This window comes from Barbatula barbatula (genome assembly GCF_947034865.1).
Source record: "Barbatula barbatula genome assembly, chromosome: 19".
Classification (NCBI taxonomy): Eukaryota; Metazoa; Chordata; class Actinopteri; order Cypriniformes; family Nemacheilidae; genus Barbatula; species Barbatula barbatula.
In genome coordinates, this window is record NC_136782.1 from 11,086,070 (window position 1) to 11,110,071 (window position 24,002).

General features: G+C 41.5%; 1 protein-coding gene across 9 annotated transcripts in view; it reads right to left on the bottom strand.

Annotated features, from left to right (window-relative positions):
• phldb1b (pleckstrin homology-like domain, family B, member 1b) overlaps positions 1-21,887 on the bottom strand; it is a 59,172-nt gene extending 37,285 nt beyond the window's left edge. For 8 of the 9 annotated variants that reach the window (XM_079482067.1, XM_079482070.1, XM_079482068.1 and 5 more), the window contains exons 1-4: positions 21,771-21,887; positions 5,537-5,635; positions 4,200-4,323; positions 2,950-3,120 (exon numbers count right to left, since the gene is read on the bottom strand). In XM_079482067.1, coding sequence (XP_079338193.1) covers positions 2,950-3,120; positions 4,200-4,323; positions 5,537-5,593 — 352 coding nt within the window. In that variant the 5' untranslated portion in view covers positions 5,594-5,635; positions 21,771-21,887. Of the gene's footprint in view, positions 1-1,795; positions 1,898-2,949; positions 3,121-4,199; positions 4,324-5,536; positions 5,636-21,770 lie in introns of those variants that run through there. The other variant, XM_079482071.1, reaches the window with a different exon arrangement.
• Positions 21,888-24,002: the final 2,115 nt, after the last annotated feature.

Sequence of the window (24,002 nt, forward strand, 5' to 3'; positions counted from 1 at the left end):
AAAATCTGTATTCGGTTACATCTTTTTTGGACACATTTTTATTTTGCATTACAGCCTCAAAGATAACACACTAAACTTTAATTTGCAATAATATGCATTCAAATGCAATATTTCTAAATCTGCTCACACGTGAACCAAAACCCAGGTGACCTTTCCCAGGAACAAAATACAGTGGTACATCGCAGAAATAATGGCAAAGGTTGAAATTCTTTCCTAAAGAGACACCAATGACTCCGACATAGAGCAAAGGCCTGTCTGTGTACAGTCAGTTTTTAATTTCAACCTTGACGAAAGAACGGATTATGGGCTAATGTTTGGATGTTTTTTTAAGAATGATTCACTTAATTTATCATCCAAACTACACATAAAGAGCACTACAGATCTCATACACGTGTAGTAAGAAGACCAGTGAACTTGTGCCAAACACACTGCAATAAATGATGACATTATTCTTAAGATATCAGTAGTTGGCAGTACACTGAGAATGGTGAGTCATGGGTCCTGAAGGATTCCAATTTAAAAAAAGATGTGAACAGTAGACAGAAGATGTCAGGACAAAGAGATGCCAAAAGGAGTGTGCAACGGTTGCCATGGTATCAAGTTTAACTGCACTTGGAAAGGTCGAGAAACTAAACCAAGACACTCATTAAATCTAACTTGTACCCCGTGGCTCACAGATGCTGCTTGAAGGATTAGTTTAACCAGAAATGAAAATGATGTCATCGTTTGCCGACCATGATCTCTTTTGAAACCTGTCTTTTCTGTTATTTTCTCTATGGGATCAAAAATGACTTGGTGACCTCTTGCATACACATCCACAGAATTAGTCTGTATGCAAAACATTATTACATAAACTGGGTTATATATTGATGTAGTTAATGCCTTACTACAATTACTAATCAACTTAGAATGCAGCTTCCAAAGAAACAGTGTCAAAGTGTCAACTCATGTCTCCACTTTGGGAGTCTTGTGCAGACAGATCTAAATTCAGTTCGGCAGGGACCCTACACACTGTTAAGTGTAGGTTAAGTATAAACATGGTGACAGGCGCACCAAAAAACACCTTATCTCTTTATCAGCAGCGGTCCTCTGCACACATTTTGGACAAATAAAAGCTCTGTGTGGATAGTCAGACTGAGCAAACAGTGTGTGGAGAATGAGGAAGGGCTGCATAGAAACAGGATTAGCAGCACTCTTGGGTCACATTGACCAGAAATAGAAGTGTAACATTATACACCCGACCATAGCCCTGCCAACATGGAGGAAACGTCTGTCTGCAAGAAGCGAAACAGTTTATGATTGGTGATTCTCCCTGTGTATACATATAATGTGGTACATTTAAGTTATTTTGTTTTCTTCATATGCAGTTGTCAATTGGTGCACATGGACCTCTTTCCCTGTATGCATGTATATAATCTCTTTATAACGCGTTCTAATTCATGTTTCAGTCTTAAAATTGTCTCCTGGCATAATTTATTGAAACGAAAGATGTTACTTACTTCCATAATCGGAAAGGACCTCGTCTATATAGCTACATAAGACCCACACGAGACCTGCTGTCAGCAACGATGTTGCCTTTATAGACCTTATTTGAATACAAGCAGCATTACTATGCAAATGATCTGAATGTTAAATTAACATTTGAATAACGCATGGTGTTTCTATACAACGCGCAACGCATTCGCCGATATCTACTTGGAATATATAACAGAAAACAAAAACAAAATACGATGTGATCTGTGTTTAACGTTTAAAAAAGTAGTAAAACGTGTTGACTGCGTACTCGTACACTTACTTTCAAATCCAAATGGTCAACTTCCCCGTCTCATCCGCAGGTAACATTGTATCGGTCCCTTTAAATGGGAGAGCACGTGTTTTTTTATATCGGGAAATTACAGCTGAAGCGAACGCGGATGGATTCGTTTTGTCCCGGTAACGTTAAATCCTTTGTTCTTGACGTATCCGTCAATTATATCCCATACTTCATCTCGTTTTTATACAGTCATAAACGTAAAAAAACGAACAATATGTGTCCACTGCACGTCATGTCCGTGAATTCCGCTACAATCGATCTTCAGTCACAGAAATGTAATCCGGTCCATTGAAAAACTGAAACCCAGAGGAGTTGTATTGTATCCGGACTCACTGTAGTGTTAAGATTGAACCCCTGCACGCGCTCTTGGTGATGGGTGGTAAAGTTGAACAGCTGTCTCTCCCTCAGTGGTGCGACTCATTTCCCTCAGATAAGGGATGGTGAGGAGGAGGAGGAGGTGTAATCGCTCACCCCTGAGTCAGAGCCTCCAATCTCAGCGTGTCAGGGGGGCAAGTAGGGTTTCGGTTTCAACTGTTACGTCTTTCCACAGGTTATTGCACTTTTATGATTGTAATAACGACAGGTAATAAGTAAAACACACCACATTAAACTAGCCACTTTTCCGCATTATTGCAATTCATGTTTTACGAAAATAATTTAACAACGGTGAAGCTCACACAATGAAGATTTCCCCTAAACACACCCCTCCCCCGACCTGTTTAGTCAAATTCTTCACTAGGACAAAGACAACAAAAGAGATGGGTACTTTCTTTTAGTTTGGGTACATTGAGTAGTCTTCATAGAGATAGCAACATGATTATGCGCTTAGAAATAATGCAAATCTATAGTACGCTTTGGATACAAGTGTCTGCCAAATGCACAAATAAATAAGAAAGCGTGTGTGTATTTTTGGTGTGGTTGATGCTGATCATATAGGGAATATTTTAAAACAGCTCGCATCCCATTATAAAAATGTGGAGAAAACATCTGGCTCTGTTTGATTTTAATATGAACCAATCAAAGACAAAAGCAAATAAGGTGGCCTTAATTATTTTACTTATGAGAATAAATAATAGACACAACAAAAACAACAATGAGAACATTACTTTGTTAACAATATCATAAGGGTTCTGTACCTTGAGACAGACGAACAGGTTTGCTGACAGGAAGTCCGTCTATGCTACACTGGTTTCCACAGGGGTGCAGGGTAATGATTCCAGCCTTGTTCTCTATAAAGCAATGTTGAGCTGCAATCCCTGGACCCTGGATGTTGATGTCCATAGCTCCATGACCAAGAGTGGTGTGGCCTAGACAAACAACCCCCACAGGATGTTGAGTTTTTGAGATTATTTGCCAAACACAACGTCCCGATTGAAGTTTCAGGTCGTAAAATTAGTCGGTTTAGGAAAGCAAAGCCATTAAAACCAAAAGAGTGTTGTTACGTTAGGTATACAACAAGGCCTGCACAATGTCCGAAGGGAGAGATTAGTTTCCCCACATACTGTAAAAAACTTTTCAGAACCACCAGCAGGTATTTTCTTAAATTTGTATGTGAGATATTTATAACATTATTAATTTATGTCGACCTGCTTTTTGTCTATAACACTGTGTCTACATCGGAGGTGGTGCGGCATGACAAAAGACAACATAACGCATTAGAACCCATTATAATTTTACATTTTGTCCACACTGGATGTGGAGAGACGCAACATTCCCAATTGAGCAAACTGTGTGTGGCATCGCATCAAACCACACGGCGTCGAGTGTAGACACGGTGTAAAAAGAACCACATTCCCAACCCCCCTTTTTCCATCGCCCCCGTCTACACTTACCTGTTATCAAGCTCAATATAAAACCCAGAGCCCCTGAGAGGAGCTCGAAAAAAAAAAAGATTTAAGATTCAAAAAACTTTATTGACAGAAACATTTAATAAAGCATTCCCATTTTATCTGTGTAAAACATCTGAATTTAAAGGTACAGTTTACCTGAAAATAAAAGTCCTTTTCACAGAAAGGACATTTTTTCAGAAAATTCGATTTGTCTCCGGAGAAGACGTCATTTTTAAAGGAGACACTAGTTTGAACGGCTTGTCAATGTCAGAAAAAGTAAGTATGGGTGATGGCGGGTGGGGTTGGGGCTTCTTTAATTAGGACAGGGTGCTTTAAAAGGTCCCCTGCTGCTATAGGCTTTGGGCCGGGTAATTAACTTCACAATACTGAGATGATGCCGGGGATCTGAGCATGTGTTGACATTATTTGTATTTATAAAAATTGTGTTTCTTCCGCAAACGATTACCTAATAATAAACATTTCTGAGTTTGGGCAATACATTTATTGCAAATATTTAAAGACCATTGCATGCCTTTAGGTCCACTGTAGTGTCTTACCTTCAGGCAAGGTCAACAGTGTGATGGCTGTGCTGAGACGGCCACTTCCCAGACTGACCAAATGGGGGCGCTCTGCCTGGACTTTGAGCCCTTTCCCAGTCTCGATCAAATCCAGTGGATTGCTCTAAGAAACCAAAACATACCCTTTAAATGTTAATGTTGCTTCTTGCCTTAAAACTGCCGTTGAAGTACATAGAAATGCTAAGAGTCATCTCATACAGAATTTAAAACTGGCCACAATTATTTAAAGTGATAATTTGAAGAATGCTGTTAACTGGCCCCCTTTCACTTTCGATGGTTTTGTGTCCACACTAGAAGTGAATGGGGGCCAGTGCTGTTCGTTTACCAACTTTCTTCAAAATATCTTCTTTTGTGTTCTGCAGAAGATAGAAAATCATACAGGTTAGAAATGACAAGAGGGCGAGTAAAATGATGAAAGAAGTTTTATTTTTGGGTGAACTGTCACTATAACATATTATATCAATGTGAAGTTCCAAAATACTACACTACTTTGTAAGTGGTTGAGTCTTGATCTTGCAAATCCATTGCACCCTGGTAAGAGTAGTGTCTTCCCTCATCTTGAGCGTAGACCTCTGTGAAAACTTAAAAGCTCAGCAGGGGAATGTTGTCATGGCAACAGTGCGACTGGTAATGACTGGGAGACTGTACCCTCTTATTCCCCTATCATGCAATGACATCCTCTTTTCAAGCGAAATTAGCTGAATCCATCACTTTATTTTGATTGCGTTTTTTGGCTCAAGGCACATTCATAACAGTAGTGTAAATGTGCACTGGATATCATTTTGTATAGGTCTTATTTTACTATATTTTCAACATACAGCTCTACAGATAATTGCCAACCAGTCCACCTCTCCAAACATCAATTTAAGACAATATTACCTCCTCGGGCTCTAGTATATTGCTGGCTTTAAGATATTCCTGATGGCTTTAACAAGATTAGAAGGATGCAATTAGTCTAATGGGTTAAGGCAACTCTTATAGGATTTGAGTGAGAGAGGATCATTCTGTTTTAAAAACATCAACATGCCCTCTATAGGTTACCCCCATTAGAAGAGGGAGAGAGATGTGGTAGACAGTTTAGATCAGTAGGCAATGATGCTAATGATTCTCTCAGGGCATGTTTCACACTTTGCCTAAGACCTAATTTCACAACCACTTAACATGGTCTGCCAGACGAAAGCTTCCGTACTGAATGTAGAATAACAGCAGATGCTGTGTTGCACAAAATCGTGAATTAACATCTTGCTGCCAAACAAACGGTAAATGAAGTGAATTGAAAAAAGCGTAAATCTTTCTGTTGAACGTTTTTATCTCACCTGGAGCACCTGGTGAGACTTGTTCCCACCGGTAAGATTTCGGTTCAGGTTATCCATGACCAGTGTGTCGTCCCTTACTCGCTCTGGGACATGAGAGTCCTGTGAGAAACAAACACACATTTAAAGAATTATATAAACAGTATAACATGACAAAGATATCAGACATACTGTATTTGTTTAACATGTTTCACAGTTTGATAATGTAAAGTGGTCCTAAGATTTTTTAAATTGAAATGTGAAAATCGTATCAAAAGTAACTTAGTTACATTCTTACACATTTAAGCATTGCATATCTTTCAAATATATTTTGGGGCCACTCTACAGACTTTTACGTAAGTGTGTATATTTGTTGCTGACTGATGTCCTGTTCTGTAGATAACAACTGAGCCAGTCAACAATCTACACATAATGGTGTGAGTGGGAGACATTCAGCCTCTGGCATTCCCCCGTCTGCATCCACAGCCGACTCACTGGCCTGATGAATAGAGTCTGTACTCACAGAAAAGGCATTTGCAAACAGATAACGTGGATTAAACCCGTTGGCCAAATTCCCTAACTCAAGCTAACTTTAGCGTCAGTCCGCTAACACACACATAGACCTTTCTGCCCCAAACATTCCTGTTCTTACTCACCGCCCTGTCTTTAACACGAACTAAATGTTCAATCCAAAATGGCTATATTTGTATTTACCTGTACACTGAAAAAATGTGTTGCTTTAATTTTTAAATACAATGAAATTGGCTGTGAACTTACTATTACTTTCCATTTTAAGTTTTCAACGGTTCACCCAAAAATGACAATTGTGTAATCATTTATTAACCTCGAGTTGTTCCAAATCTGTATACATTTATTTGTTATGATGAAAACAAAGAAAGATATTTTGATGAAATACTCAAGGGTGAGTAAATGATGACAGATATTAAATTTTTTGGTGAACTGTCTGTTTCACTACTGACGATTAGTGGTTTGTTTCTTTAACTTATTTTTTTTTACAGTTTTAGAGTTTATTTATATTTTAGTTTTAGGCAAAGTTTTCATATCATAACTTCTACTACACACTCAACACGGCTCTAGAAACTGGATTGTGTTCAAAATAATTTTATGAAACCCAAACTCATAACTGCATAATCCGAGGAAATAACTGAGACTTGATGATAGCACTTTTGTTGTGAGAAACAAAAACCCATTTTTCTTGAGGATGTGAGAGTTTGAATTGCTCTGTGGTAATAACACATTTAATTAAATGTCACACAAATCTCATCATTGCAAGTCATGCATGTCATGGACCACCAAAAACAAAGTCAAATGACTATAAAATAAGTTGCTTGTACATCCAAATCCTTAAAATATTTACTGCCAGCTGGCAGAGAAAGCAACCATCCATCAAGAATACAAATATGAGACTATTTTTAATGTAGTAGACATGAAAAACTTAAATGACACAAATTTACCTTTTGCCAGTTGTCCAACAAACACAATGCCTCCATTTCTGATCACAAAATAAAGGTGCTATCTACGCATTAGCAAATCAAGGTGCCTTGAAATGTAACCGTGTTATTTTCTGTGTCTTTCCTCGAGCCCCCTCACGTCTTTATTTGGAGCAGAAAGGATACCTGCTCCCATTCACAACAAAGCAGACCTGTCTGTACATGCCGCTCTGAGCTAAACTCTGCATTCCTGCCTGTTGGCTACACCTCTGATTACAGATGTCGGTGCGCTGGTCAAAAAGGATGCAGCTTTATAAGAAGAAAAGAATAGCAGCAGAAAGGAAAGTTGACAAGCGTCTGAGAGGGAGTCTAACAAGCTAAAGCAAACCTAACTCATGCGCTAATAAGTAATAATGGAACTGTATGTAGGACATCTGGGATACACACAAAGAATGACTATCAAATCCAGACAGACAGAAGATCAGACAGATTGAGCTTTGTTTTGATCAGATTCCAAAACTCTGTTATTGCCACATGCCGCTTTACCCATCAAAGCTCATTTCGAGCTCATCTGAGTAGCAATTAATTATTTATCTCTTTTAGTATCTGATTCAGATTTTTGAGTCTGTTTCTGTTTCCAGACCCAACAACGAAGGAAACACCATACTTTCCGACAGAAGCACAAAGGCTGGTATTGTTCGCTCTTTGGCATGCTCAGACTTTCCCTTTCAAATGGTATATGTAACAGATTAAAAGTCTGTTAAATATAAATCAAATTTAGACTTCCGGCCACACCAACACAGCGAGAACGACACAAGAAATATATATATAAATAGTGTTTATTATTTTTATAAGTTAACTTTAAAATGACAATCTTAAAATGACATCTCAAAGACCCAGGGAAACAATAAAATCAGGGTTTGTCCAATGTTCTGTCCCAGGGTGAACAATACCCAAATCCAGTCCCGTCCAGTGGATTTAGCTCAGTGTTTCCTCTGTCAACAGGGCTTTGAATAGATAACGTGTTGTTGCTTCCTTGCACTTCACGTGGGTCCATCAACAATCATGCCGTATCTGCTGCTCCACCGGACCTGGCACCTTCACAAAAATAAGCAACAACTAGAATGGGTCTTCAGCTCAATACTAAAAACAATACACACATCAGTGTGGGAGAAAAGACCACTTCCCTTTAGCCTGAGGTTTTGTGAGCGTTGACACTGTGAGCTCTGTGAGTCAGCTCCACCAAAGCACAGGTTTTCCAGTCAGCCACAACGCTGAGGGAGAATACAATTGCCAAGCCAGTCCACAGCAGCACTCAGCACATCCGTCCGTCCAGAGCGTTTTTCCCCCCCGTGGTAAGAGATCTAGCCTCCTATTTATTTGGAATGGTCTGATCAGCTGGCCAATGAAATCGCTGCATGATCAGGGTTTTCAGGTGTGTCAATCAGTGTTGATCGTTACAGTTTGTGATAGAGGGAAACAGTACTATTAAATGTCCAGCAATCACAGCAAACAATATAATAAACCAATCAACCACAAACATCAAGAAAAACACAGCAAACCAATACAAAAATAAGAGGAAAATCACTATATATATAAATCAGTAAAAATTCCCAAAATAAAGTAAAGTTACCCATCAATCACACTGCTCCACTTGTATATCACATGACACTCCTCCCCCCTTTAACAGTTGTCGTCCCGACAAAGTCAGTGTCCATACCTGTCCGGGGGCCTACCCCTATTTTGTCTCTGGGACCTACGCAGGGGTGATCCATCTCCTGGCTCAGGTCCCACAATAGGCGCTACTGGGTCATCTTCCATTGGAACTGCAGGAGGGGCACATGCTATGGGCACCAGGGTTAATGGCAAAAGAGGCCCAGGACGCCAGGCATTCAAATAATTGGGGTTCACAGTTTCTGTCTCTGGGGCTTGTTGAGGCTCCTCAGGGGGGTTGAAAAGGCAAAGCCTTAAGTGATTACGATGAATTGTCCTGATGGGGCCTTCTTTTCCTTCAGGCTTGATCTGAAAAACGGGCATACCTGGACGCAGTTGGTCAATAACCACGTAGAGTTGGGGCTGCCAGTGTGGTGCCAATTTCCCTTGTTCTCTGCGACGGAAGTTGCGCAAAAGCACACGCTCTCCGGGCAACAAGGGGAGGTTCTTTGTTTTCTGATCATACCTGACCTTGTCCCGCATTCTGCTTTCTCTTGTTTTTGCTGCCACCTGTCTGTAGACTCTCTGTAGAGTCTGGTTATGCTGGCGAACCCAACCTTCCAAGTCCTGTCTTTGGGTCAGTGGTGGCGCACTGACAGCAGTTTCCACGGGCAGGCGGGCGTGTCGGCCAAACATGACAAAGTGTGGGGTCAGTCCAGTGGTCTCGTGAGGGGTGTTGTTATACATCTGCAAAAGAGTCGGCAAGTGATCTGGCCACCTCAGTTGGTCTTCTGGACTCAATGTTCCTAAAAGAGACAGAACAGTCTTGTTAAACCTTTCGCAGGCCCCATTTCCTTGGGGCCTGTAGGGTGTGGTTCGGACTTTGACACACCCATACAGACTGCACAGCTGTGCCACCATGGTTGACTCAAAGGCTGCTCCTTGATCCGAGAGGATTCGTTCTGGACATCCCCATGGCTGGATGAGGTGGCGCCAAAGGGCACGTGTCGTTGTGGCTGCTGTCTGGTCTTTTGTAGGGACAGCCCATCCGTACTTTGAGAAAAGGTCAGTTATTACCAACAGGTAAGGATAAGTGTCTCCATGCCTACCAAGGGACAAGTAGTCAATTGAAACTGTTTCCAAAGGGTATGATACAAAAATAGGCACCAAGGGTGCCCTTACCTCTGGTCCTCTTTTCTGTTGAGTGCAAATTGCACATTTGGATGCCCATTCTCGTAAGTCCGCACCCAGCCCGGGCCAGTAAAAGGTTTTTCTCAACAAGCCCTCAATCTTGGCTGTTCCCATGTGGCCTGAGGCATTGTGATACTTCTCCCACAACTCATGAGTCTTGTCTGAGGGAACCACTATTTGGTTGAGGCTCGACCTGGTATGTCGCTCTTGGGCCCTCCGCTGTAACACACCCTCCTGGATGTGTAGTCGACTCCATTCCCTTAAGAGACGTTTTGTCGCAGGCAGGCACGCTCTCCGCTCCTCAGCTCCTGGAAAATGATTTCCAACCACCCAACCCTTAATTTGGGCCACCGTCGGGTCTTTCTCCTGCAAATCTTTCCAAGTCTTGGCTTCTGTACAGGCTTCTGACTCCACCACGGCCATCTCCACTTGGGCCAGTCGGTCAGATCCTGTTTCCTGCGGTAACCTGGACAAAACATCAGCATTACGATTGGAAGCACCAGGGCGATACTTAAGTTCAAAGTCAAAATTCGCTAGCTGTGCTGCCCACCGCTGTTCTGTTGCCCCCAAGTGTGCAGTGTTCAGGTGGACCAGGGGGTTATTATCTGTAAAGGCCAGAAATTTATTTCCCCACAAATAGTCTTTAAACTTTTCGGTGACAGCCCATTTAAGGGCTAGGAACTCCAGTTTAAAAGAACTGTAGTTTTGGTCGTTCCTCTCGGTGGGGCTAAGGCTCCTGCTAGCATAAGCTACAACCCTCTCTCTGCCATCTTGTAGCTGTGCTAACACAGCCCCCAAACCTCCCAGACTGGCATCAGTGTAAAGATGAAAGGGTTTTGAGAAGTCTGCATATGCCAAGATTGGTGCACTCACCAGAGAAGTCTTCAAAGAATCAAATGCCATCTGGCAGTCTGGGGTCCAGTCAATGGCAGCATTTCCTCTCCGCATACTAGCAGAACCTACTAGGAGAGCATTCAGGGGTGCTGCTATTTTAGAGAAACCTTTCACAAATCTTCTGTAGTACCCCACAAACCCAAGGAATGATCGTACCTGCTTAATAGTGGAGGGGATGGGCCAGTTCTCAACAACTACTGTCTTTTCCGGATCTGTGGATATTCCTTCACCCGAGATAACATGGCCGAGGTAGGTGACCTTCCTCTGGAACAGGCTGCATTTATGGGGCTGCAACTTTAAGCCATGGGCGGCCAGCTTCTTAAAAACCTGCTCCAGGTGATTAATGTGGGTGTCGAAATCTGGGGAGTATACAACAACATCATCTAAGTAGATCAGGAGTGAGTCGTGGACCTGCCCGCCCAGGCACCGCTGCATCAGGCGTTGAAAAGTTGCAGGTGCATTACAGAGACCAAAAGGCATCCTCTGGAACTCATACAAGCCCAGGGGTGTAGTAAATGCAGTCTTCTCTCGGTCCTTCGGGTCCACATCTACTTGCCAATATCCACTGGCCAGGTCAAGGGTAGAATACCAAGCAGCTTGCTTGAGACTGGTGAGGGACTCTTCTATCCTTGGCAAGGGATAGGCATCTTTGTGGGTTAGGGCATTCAGTTTCCTGTAGTCCACGCAAAAGCGCCAGGATCCATCCTTTTTCTTCACAAGGACAATCGGTGCTGCCCAAGGGCTGGAGCTTTCCTTCACGACATCATTATCCAGCATATTTTGCAGGAGTTCCCTCAATTCAGGGTAAAGGCTTGGTGGAACTGGTCTATAGCGCTCCCTGCTGGGAGGTGCAGAACCTGTAGGTATGGAGTGGAGGACTGCGCTGGTCTGGCCAAAGTCATCATCGCCTGCTGCAAAGATGTCTCTCCATCGCTGTAACAGCAAATCCATCTTCCGTTGCTGATCTATTGTTAAGCCATCACCTTTCAGCAGGCTGACTGGGTGCTGGTCTTTGGTACTGATGTGGTTAGTCTGGACATCCACTTCCACCACCCCTGGATCCAAGGTCTTCAACACAAGGACCTTTTCCCCTCGAATCTGCCTTGGATCAACCTGGAAGACATTAGCAAGGGGGCGGCGTTGAGGTATCAATATGGGGTAAGGATTGAGGTTACGTACCCTTATAGGGAGGCGTCCTTTCACCACAGTAGTAACAGTCCTAGCCACCTGCCACTCGTCATCTCTTTCTGTGCCCTCCACCAAAGCACAAATGTCCGACCTGGTTTCTGCACCATAAAGGTGTGTCCACAGTACCACCTCACTGTTAGGAGGCAAATAGACTGGGTCTTGGCGGGTTAACCTGGCCACTCCAATATGTCCATCAGATTCGTCCTGTGAAACCTTTTGACAGAATGCAAAAGCACGCTCCCACTCCCCCTTTGCTTCACACGACATAGTTGTACCAAAGACAGTCAGGCCAGGGTGGACTCCCTGAAACAGCTCTTTCCAGCAATGTGAAATAACATTCATCCCTAGGATACCTCTTTCAGGACTCAGGCACTCATCCTTTACAATGATAACCCCTTTACCCGGCACTGTGACTCCTCCCACTGAGAAATCCAAGATGGCGTAGCCAGTATATGGGATCTGTAGTCCATTAGCTGCTTTAAGAGAAAGCCAGTGCAGATCTTGTGGATTTTGCTTCTGCTCTCCACTCAGCCATTTCTGAAAGAAAGTTTCACTAAACAACGTAACTTGTGAGCCTGTATCAAGCAAGCAGGGCAATTTAACTCCTGCAACAACAACTTCAACCCCTGGACACGTTCCCACCAGGGATGGTTTATTCATTTGGTTTCCCTGGTCCCCCTCCCCAACCACCTGGCTCTCAGTGGTTGGGGCTGTCAGTTTAACTGTCTCCTCCCCTGTTGACAGTACCTCTGGATGTGACCAGCTTTCCCACAGCCTCTGCAGATTGGTCTGCCCCGGTCATCCCACTCCGAAGTCTGGTGACGCCTGGGGGAAGCAGCATAGCGGTCTTCGCGAGCAACCCCTCTAGGGGATAAGGGTGGGTCTCTATGCACCATAGTCTGTGGAGAGAGTTGGCGTTTAATCTCGTCCGTTAAAATTTCTTTAAGAGAAGAAAGTTGGTCTGTAATTTCTTTTCTGACTTCGGCTCTTACAGTCTCCCTCCACTCTTCTAGGCTAGGTGCAACCATGGATGGATTCAGCTGTGACACAGAGATACGGGAGGCACTGACGGGCTCCATCTTCAGCTCAGCTTCCAATGCTCTCACTTCGCTGCACACTTCAGCAAAGGACAATGTAGGTTTTCTACGCACCTGCCTCTGAAGTTCCTGTTGCACCACACCAGGCCTCAAACCCAGGACAAGCTGGTCCCTAATCGTCATCTCATCCTGGGCAGAGCCCATTGGTTCCTGCTCCTTCCATGTGGAGAATAATTCTCGGAGACGGAGAATGAAAGCAGAAACAGTTTCCTCTTCCTGTTGGTGACATTTAAAGAATTGTGCCCGGAGCTGGGCTACTGGTGTTATACGCCCATACAGCCTCTTTAACTCTCTTAACATGTCTATACTTGTTAATTGTCTGGTTGGATTCAGTAGCCTCATCTCTCTTTTTGCCTCACCCTCAAGTGCCCCATATATGAAGTCAATTTTCTGTTCCTCATTTAACCCTTGTGCCCTCAGCATAGCCTGTACCTGCCCGCTCCATTCAGAAAAACAAATTTTGCTTGAGTCACCATTAAACCTTGGGATCCATGGGACCCCCATGAACCAAGGCATCATCATTGCATTTATCACAGGCTGACTACGTGGAACATTTTCCGGCCTGGCCCCAGTACCTTGTGACACACTACACTCTGGGCGTTCAGGCTGTCCTTCATTTTCATCTGCCATTCTACACTGTGTGGTGTGGAAAAGGAAATACCCTGCCGACTACGCCACTTATGTAACAGATTAAAAGTCTGTTAAATATAAATCAAATTTAGACTTCCGGCCACACCAACACAGCGAGAACGACACAAGAAATATATATATAAATAGTGTTTATTATTTTTATAAGTTAACTTTAAAATGACAATCTTAAAATGACATCTCAAAGACCCAGGGAAACAATAAAATCAGGGTTTGTCCAATGTTCTGTCCCAGGGTGAACAATACCCAAATCCAGTCCCGTCCAGTGGATTTAGCTCAGTGTTTCCTCTGTCAACAGGGCTTTGAATAGATAACGTGTTGTTGCTTCCTTGCACTTCACGTGGGTCCATCAACAATCATGCCGTATCTGCTGCTCCACCGGACCTGGCACCTTCACAAAAATAAGCAACAACTAGAATGGGTCTTCAGCTCAATACTAAAAACAATACACACATCAGTGTGGGAGAAAAGACCACTTCCCTTTAGCCTGAGGTTTTGTGAGCGTTGACACTGTGAGCTCTGTGAGTCAGCTCCACCAAAGCACAGGTTTTCCAGTCAGCCACAACGCTGAGGGAGAATACAATTGCCAAGCCAGTCCACAGCAGCACTCAGCACATCCGTCCGTCCAGAGCGTTTTTCCCCCCCGTGGTAAGAGATCTAGCCTCCTATTTATTTGGAATGGTCTGATCAGCTGGCCAATGAAATCGCTGCATGATCAGGGTTTTCAGGTGTGTCAATCAGTGTTGATCGTTACAGTTTGTGATAGAGGGAAACAGTACTATTAAATGTCCAGCAATCACAGCAAACAATATAATAAACCAATCAACCACAAACATCAAGAAAAACACAGCAAACCAATACAAAAATAAGAGGAAAATCACTATATATATAAATCAGTAAAAATTCCCAAAATAAAGTAAAGTTACCCATCAATCACACTGCTCCACTTGTATATCACATGACATAGACACAGTGGATCATCGGTGCACCCTGCTCGAAGAGTGCAGTGGAAAAGGATGGAGAGATGCGGTTGGCTTAAGGCATGGTCGCTCACTCTCTCCAAACCCTAGCCCACATATAACAGTGTAAATTAACAAATCATACGTTCGTACTCATGGAGATCTTGAGCAAAAGTGAGAATTTGGATGGTTTCGAAAGAGATTTCTTAATGTAATTTGGACTAAGGTGAATTTTTTCAAAGCTTAACTACTCATAATGAATTCCTTGAAATATATATATTTTTAAATGTTATCCTCAACAACGTATCCTCCGAATATATGTGCCTCTAAGGAGAGTCCTGTGCTGAAAGGAGATCATGAATTCCTGTCTGATAAACCTCTGAACAGAGCGATGTGATGGCACTTTTGGAATGTAGAGGTTTCACCGCATGTGAAACATTCCCGCTATGATTTACTATCTACTGCTGGAGCTTGTTTAAAGGATTTTCTTCTAAATTGATTTTCTGTGTGCTCGGGAAACGCTGAAGGAGCCGAAAATCATAATTAGTTTATAAGAGAGTAAGGAAATGTGGTGAAGACGCTTTAAGCGAGTCCTTCCTGCTGAAGGCTAATAACAGCTTTCTGGTTCCGGCCTTCAGGCGCTGTGGATTATTCATCAGCGGAATTCCTGTTGGGGGGAAACATACAGGGAGAGAAGGGGGAGATGATGAACGTTTTTTTCCCTTCTAGCTGGTATCTTCTTCTGCCAGCTGCTTGCTCGGAGACTTCCACCTGGTGGTGAGCACCACGCTCTGATGTTTTCTCCATCACACACAGTGCAGTTACCTGCTATCTCTTTGGTGTTCGCCACTCACCACCACCATCATTGGTTGGTTAGAAATGGAGGAAAGCGTGTAAACTAAAGCAATGGAGTCAGGTAGTGTTTCAAAATGTCAGTATGCACTGTATATGCGTTCATGCTGATTCACAACGACATACAAATTGTTGCTTATGTAGCTAAACAGAGCCTATGGTTATACACAGTGGGCCCAAAAAGTTTTACATTTTTCCCTTCAACCATTCTTATTAAAGGGACATTTCACCCAAAATAAAACTCTTCATTTACTCATCCTCGAGTTGTTCCAAATCTGCATACATTTCCTTGTTCTGATGAACACCATTGATTACCATACAGCAGTAGGACAAAATAAAATGGTAGTCAACAAAATGAAATAAAAAAGGACAGAATTATCTTTTTTTGGCTAAACTGTTGCTTTAAATCATGTTAAAGCAGATGATAATTGAAACATTAATGAATTATTTTAAACGTTGAAAAAATGCAGTCATATGCAGCACACACACACACACACACACACACACACACACACACACACACACACACTACAAGCTATATAAATGCTATCCATGTGTTACCAGTTACATAAAGCTTGCAGTACTAAAGAAATGCCAGGCTGAATTCTTATCAGCTGTTTGCCGTCGCTGAACTCATTTTGCACTACATCTGGGATCACATTCCCTTTGTTTTATATCCACAGATGCTCATCTTCGGAGAAAACACAAATGTGCAGGATCAGTCCCCACATGCGTGTCGCAGCATAGACAGAAAATTGAGGGGCAGATAAGGAATCCTGACATGTCTGTGAGTCTATGATTATGGCTACGGTTAGACACTGTGATGGAAGTGGATTTTTCCATTCTAAGAACTTGCCACTAAAATGTTACAAACTAGAGGAACGTGAAAATTGGCTATAGGCTCTAGAATATGACTCAGAACAGAATTGTGTGGCCAGCACTTCTCCCGTGTATTGTAATTAAGACTTGGAAATTACATAACGTTTAGTTCTAAACACACTATTTGAATTGTGAAGGAGCAGACATATTTCTGTAACTTTCTGAAAGTGGTATTTAAAATATAGCAAACCACACATCCTACAAACACTTGTCCATACTATGCCAAATACTGTATGATTTTGCACACAATAATGTAATCTGTGAACCTCTGGTATGCTTATCTCCTCATCACTCATGAAGAAGAAGAGAGATTGGTCACAAGCTAATAACTGGCAGACCACCTGCATGGTGAAGACACTGGGGTCACGAGAACACCATCAAAGGCTTCAGTGTGCATACTCATGTCAATGCCCGTGAACTTTATAACCTTCTGCTACAAGAATGCAAGAGTAAAACAGTGATGTATTGTTGACAACTGGCGATACGGTTGATAATAGGGTTACTAGGGGTACATGAGGCCTGGTTAAAATCCAGCTTATACTGGTATTGCTGTGTTTTGGAACAATATGGTTTGTAGCTTGTCTAAAATGGTCTTGTTTGAAAAAAGATGCTAAAGAACATTAAGTTTAAGATAGTTTATCAGCTTCACCTAATGACCATCTAGAAACCTTTCGAACTGAAACCGAATTACAGTTCGACATCACTGCGCCAAGTTTAAATAACAGAAATGTTATAGTGTAGCCTACAGGCCATCAAAGCACACAGCACCCTGCTCTTGTGATCCTTTACTGTCAATGGAAACGCATGCAGTTTCGATTCAATGACGATTCAAAAACAACAAAGAAACACATATAATGAAATGTGAAATCGAATAAATAAACTAACTACATAGAAAAACACAATGAATTAATAAACACTGATAGCCTACCGGTTCATTTTCCTCTTCATGTTGCTTAAGAAATAGCCTATACTTTGATAGACCTATACTCTTACAAAAGTTTGCATGATTTTTTTTTCTGCTGATGATAGAAACAATACGAGGAATAAATAATATTATTATATCCCTTTCTGTCACATTATTGCAAACGCGCAGGTGTGTGCGTGGTCTGAACTCGTAGTTTATACTCGTGTGTAGGATCATTTTTCGATGCCAGTGATCTTCAGTTTCTATTACAATTATAGCTGTGTGGTGATTGATGATCACAATGTTGTATTAATGTACAAATGTATCATTATTATTTATGTATTGTTATTTATTTATTAATGTAAAAATATCTAGCTTTTAATTGGTCCTTAACAGAAAACTTCCACAAATGCCAATCATAACAACACCAACAATATGAACATCAACATTATAAGTGGCCATTGGGGAGATCACACTTGCAGACTTTCCCTAAACAATGCAGAGGAAACGTGACAACCAAACAGGATGGCATGCGAGGAGGACCACTGGAGATTGTTGAGTCAATAGACTTCCTGTGGCAGTGTTTCCTGTAGGATGAGTCTCAGAATGTCACATCATTTCTACCACAAACAGAAACATGTCTTGGTGCTAACAAACCATTTGGGTCCATCATCTACAAGTGACCTGCATGATGAAACTTTTGTCAGTTTGCAGTAGCAATTTTGTTGAGCAACAATGCTCGCATTGAACAAAGTTCAGGTGAGGTAAACACTCTGTATCTATCTATAACATGTATCTATGAAGGGTTTGCTTCATAACCCACACAACCTTTGTTGCTTTTGGTTAAATAATGAATCAGGGGCGCAAGGAAAGCCTGACTAATATCTTCCTGGCTCGGACGCCGCTATTGAGTCACTCTCTCTCTGGTCTTCCATGTTGAGGGGGCTACACAGGGCAGGGGCTCACGGTGAACACAATATTCCAACAGGCACTTGCTCAAATGTTCCATTGACTTTGGCTGTTTGTTTCCTAAAGACACTGAGCTTGACAGGCATTCCAGTGCCGGCCGGCACAAAGAGTTCTTTTCAACGTGCCTAATCCCAGCAGAGGAGTGCAGAAGGGGCCCGGCTCTCCTCCACTGAGGACCACAGGACCCTCACTACAAATTTATAGACACAGCAGATCATGCCATATACACATTTAACATGTATGGATGTGTAATGTTTAACTAGGTAAACTAAACAAACTGGCCAAATATATTTGTAGATTTGAGCTGTGTGTCAAACCCATTCTCATAAATTGCGTATAAATAACACGCACTGTATCAATGTCATGTAATACATATGCTGAAGTTCAATTGTGTGTGCATACAATGCGCCTATTTTTGTGAGCATTTAATACGCCAATTTCAGCGTGCGTGAATATTAAATAGCTATTTGTCCTATATGCCTGTACACTAAACCTAACAGTTTGATTTCAATTATACCACAAATTAACACAATAAACAACTTAAGTGTTTCCTCTTCGTGTACGTTTCAAAATGGGTGCTCTCCACCGAGGTGTACGCAAACGTTGGCCTATCATATGCATGCACAATTTAACTTTGGCTTATTTATTACACAATATTGCAACGGCGTGTTATTTATATGCAGATTGATGAGAACTGGTACTGTAGGTTTGTCTGTTGGCTCAATGGAGAGTTTTGGAAACAAGGCTGGTTTGTGCTGGTAAGTGGTAGTTTGATGCTGATCTAGCTGGTGGACTCGAAGAATCAAGACAAAACAGATCAGCATGAGTTTTAAAGAAAACCAGATTATTCTAAAGTGGAAGACTGGTTATAACCAAACAGTTCAGGAGCACTATTTATTACCAGAGTATAAGAAAACTACTACGGCATTCACTGGTATCCCAGAATAGTCTGGTTTCCCACAAGTTGATGGGGAACATGATTGACAATTAATTGAGGTTTCATAAATAATTTAATGTATTAAATATACAATATTAATATATTAGGTTCGTTTTTAATTATATTTCTTTACCTCTAGATGTTGATTTTGTCTCATGCAGTGAAGGTAGCACCACATGCAGATAGTCATTGTTTGAGAAGAGCCCCAAGTCCACACACATGCTTGTATCTTATGAAAAGAAGCACCAAAGCCATCTTTTCAAAGACTTCAATGTCTGATGTCACCAAATAAAATCTTATGTATACTTCTACAGTCCATGAGTAGATCAGACAGAAATGTACAGTATGTGACTATATTATTGTCAAATCCTCGGTCGATTGTGCCGGGCATTGCCAATGTCCTCAGCCAGGGCCCTTTGTCAAACCTCTTCAATTTTTAAAATATCCAATACAAACTGAAGCTCAAAGCAAGCTAGAAAGTGATAGAAAGTTGTTCACACATACAGCAAGAACATCCCTTTCAACCGTGCAATTTTGCTACCACAAAAAGTGTCCCAGACTCACCCCTGACTCAAGTTCCTACCCTCCAGACCAGCAGCAGGATTCACAATATGTGCATCTTAATGTCTGTGGGAGCTTTCTAAGGTGTGTATGAGTATAAAGGAGGTAAAGTTCTTCTCAGGGAGAGAATTACAGCATAAAGGAGGGCTCTGAGTTACTAAACAGGAGGAGGTGTACCCAAAGGAAGCAGCTTTGGAAATCTCCTTGCCTAATGGAAACAGTCCTTCCTCCACTACTATTGGCAGCCCATCTCTGTTTTTGTCCCCGTTTCTCAGTCTCAGCCTGAGCCTGAACATTATCTTCATGATGAAAGTCACTATTTTGGTCTTTAACTCGGCAGTGTACAGGAGACGATCCAAGAAGGATGACATCATTGCTTGCTCAATTCAGCCAAACTCCTCCTGCCTTCACCTATTGACCGCTGCTGGAGCCAACGAGACTCAGACATAACGCAGATCTGATAACAATTTAATTTGTCCGGCAGCGAGATGACCTCAGTTCCATTAGCACGAGAGCTTTCAAATCCCAAACCTTTGGACCCGAGTTACATTCCTAGCAGAGCTGATGAGTTCAGGGGTGTTAACAGTGAGTAATGATGCTCAGGAAAATGTGTTAAAGTGTCTGGAGGATCTTTCAGAGAGAGATAGTGGGAAGTGGGAAAAATCAACTGGGAAAGCTTGGAGATGTTGGACGTTGCGCTCTATGAAGAGCAAATGTTGTAATGTTGCAAATAATAGTAACAGACAACATTTTTCGAAACTAAATAGCACTTTTTCCTAAACAAGCTGTTTGAAGAATTATTGAGGTCTGTAAAATGCATCAAAATAAAAAACAATTTCCACAACTATTATAGAAATGCTTACTTTCAAGCAATAAATGTGTCTGTGTCTTTCAAGCTTATTAATTCCAGCAACATATCTTGTGTTCTCAAATGTTCCACACGCACATTGGCAGGGCCTGTGTGATTTCAGTCCAATTCACATTTTTTTGGAACACAGATGACCTGGAAAACAGAGGCTCGATTATCATAACCAAAATCAGTGGAGCATTTTTTACTCACCACTGACCCTCCAAATTTCTCCCAAGTTTGCATGGAAAACCCCTCTCACTCCCCCCTGCATTTCTTTGGGCTCAATGGACCACTCTGTATTGGGGTGGGAGTTATTTTTCGTGGCACCTACAGTTTGCTAAACTGAGCTCGCTCTCTCTATATCCCAGTACCGAACAGTGCACAGACCTGTTAACCTTCTTGTTTTCAAGCTATTTCTGCTTCCCCCAAAGGCATAAGTCTTTTACGATGTTGGGTTTATGTTGTGTCTCCAGCTCTGATAGAAGCAAGGACACAGATCATTTAGACGGGCTGGAAGGCATATAAGTGAGGAATCATATCTGCTTAGCCAAACATCATTCCAGGAGCACTGATAATCTCACATATTTAAACAGTCTGCGAAATGTTTCGCTCTCCAAAAATAACAAGATATGTTTGGGCACCACTGATTCTACTGGAGTGGATTTTGGTATTGGTTCTGGTCATTTTCACTCCAAAATTGAATGAAACTATACTTTCATAAAGCAAATGAAGGATCCCATTGTCATGACACAATCTCAAATCTTTCTAAATTATTGTAATGTGGGAAAATTGATTGCAAGTTAAATTGCATTATTTGTATTATTATTACTGATACATCTTAATATGACGTTAATACCTTTTTCAACGCTGATTGAAATTGGCTAAAAAAGAACTATCAAATAAGCTTTACAAGCCATTTCAATTCATTAATAATAATTTGTATCAACTATTGATTTAAATCATAATATTATTATAATTTTAGTAAAGTTACTTAAACACAGAAATTCTTACAAAGATATTTGTATTATTTTGCTTCATTAGATTGATTGACCCAATTAGAATATATTACAACTACAGTTTTCTCAGATGGACACCCTATATGACAAATCCACAAAACCAATATTACAAAAACTACACCAGTGTTTTCAGCACATGCTGTTATTGTAAAAGTATTGTATTCAATTCAAAAACACACAGGTATCTTCAAGCAATACAGCACACTTACCCGTACGTGCTTCTATGAAACAAGACCCTCTGCAGGTAAACACATGCCTCCTCAAAAACAAAACATTATCAAGTTGGACGGCCTCCAACTTGGGTGGTAGCGAGATGCTGTGCTGTCAGTCCAGTAACTGTGAGGTTGTGTCCTGCACACGTTCAGTCCTAACTAACAGAGCAGATTCGGCTGCCCAGCCCAGGACAAAAACACAGTCTCTCTCCCCCTCAGTATTTTTGCCTTCCCGAGCTGTCAACCACTCCTAGCCTGACACAAGGCATTCATTCTTTCAGTCAAAGAAATGCTGGCTTGTTCGGTAACCTTGCAAAGACCCTACTGCAGAAGTAAGTCCATTTCAAGGAGATTTAGAATTTAGGAAAACACTCTTTTCTGCGGATGCATAGGCATTTGCCACCACAGTGCTCTATTTGAGGATCTCTTGGAAGATGCACATTGGAGACCTCAGGTCAGTCCTGCTATTGTCACTGTTTGTATAGTCTTGTGTCAGTCTTGAATCTTCCTGGCGCTAGACTAGAGAAAAGCAGGCAATTGGGATCAATTGCTTCCCTCCAACAGGACAGAAATATCTGAACTTTTTTTCTCCATTTTCTATTCTGCCAAGTCACTGGTCTGTTTAAGTCGTGCATTTTTGTCTCTGATTTTCTTTTTTCTTCTCTCACTGGTATTGTGTTTTGACTCTCAGAATAATTCATGCCCTCTTTTTCTAGGAGGGGCATGTTGAGTGGTCTTCTGGCTCTAAGCCAGCCAAAATGAGCTTGATGTTTTAAGGTTACGGGGAATGCTTTAAAACAGGGATTTTGATTGTTTCTTTGCAGATTTGAAGTTAAATAATACAAATAATACATAGATTTGACAAGAATGTTATCATTGGCCCTCTTCTCTCCAAAATACCCGATTTCCTCTGTAAACCAATGATGTTGCATCACGTTCACACATGTGAAGCAGAAAGATTTGCAATAAAGAAGATCCACCAAGCCTCAGTTGTTGTTCCCCAGAGCCTAATTAAGATCCAAAAGAAAGTTGGATGTACATTAAACGACCCATTTATGCCTGTTGTACATATCAATTACGTAAATAGACAGACCTGAATATACTGCCATGTATGCAAATGGGAGTCTGTGACGAAATAACTGCATAAAAAGGCCTAAAGGTAGGCCTAATACGGAAAAAATAATTTGATCTACAAAAGATATTTTTACAATTAAAAACAAAAATCAGCACGCGCCCTCTGGTTATGTTTGCAATAAACAACAGAAAAAAACGAAACTTCACAAGAGCTCGATTGCAATGAATTTGCTGTGAGGGATCTGAGCTCTGCTTATGAGTTAACAATAAACAACAGACAAAATGTGCGATTTGGGTTTCATCTGAGACTGTGGATTGTGTTTAGTTAGTCAAGATTGAGTGAAATAAGATACACGTTGCCTCGGGTGAGGGAACTTTTTGAAATATATATTTCCACAAAAATTATGAAAATACATACAAAAGTGTGAAGGATGCTGCAACAGCGCCCTCTAGTGTCTGATTCAACCAAAAAGTCAGAAAACGGTCAACTTCACTAATTTCTTATCATAGAATTGTCTTAATGCAAATTCACTCGAAACAGAAGCTGTATTTTGAAGAAAAGCTGCAAGCAAATATTGCTTCCTCATTCCTAATATAACACATGACTGCAAAAGGTTTTGAACAAAGGCACTGAGCTGCTACAAGTCAGAGTGCTGTTTGTTTTGTTTGATGGGTGCTGCAATAGAAATTCCTCACGTTCACTCAGAATGCATGTCATTTCCTCTTGCAGGTGATGTTAAAGTCCTGTCAGCACTGCTGGGATTCATCGGGGCAGCTGGAGGAGCTATGACAGGTGTGGAAGAAATTAACTCTCGCTTTTACTGCGGGAAAGCTTTCATGTGATCTGTAAGACTGGCATTATGTAGTCAACACCTCAAAGCCCCAAAACCAATAAATCAAATTCTAGTCTTTTCAGTGTTACTGTTGCTCAGACCGTGGAGCATTGTGTTAAAAGTGCAAAGGTCACGAGTTCGAGGGAACCACACTGATAAAAATGTTAAATGCACTGAAAGTGTTTTAAAAGCAACCAAAAATAAATATGACACCACAAATTTCTGAAGAAACTACATAAATCCCAAATCATGCGTGACATTCTTGACATCACTACTAAAACGGTTACTAATGCGGTTCAGTCTCGGAAACAGAAGGAAACTT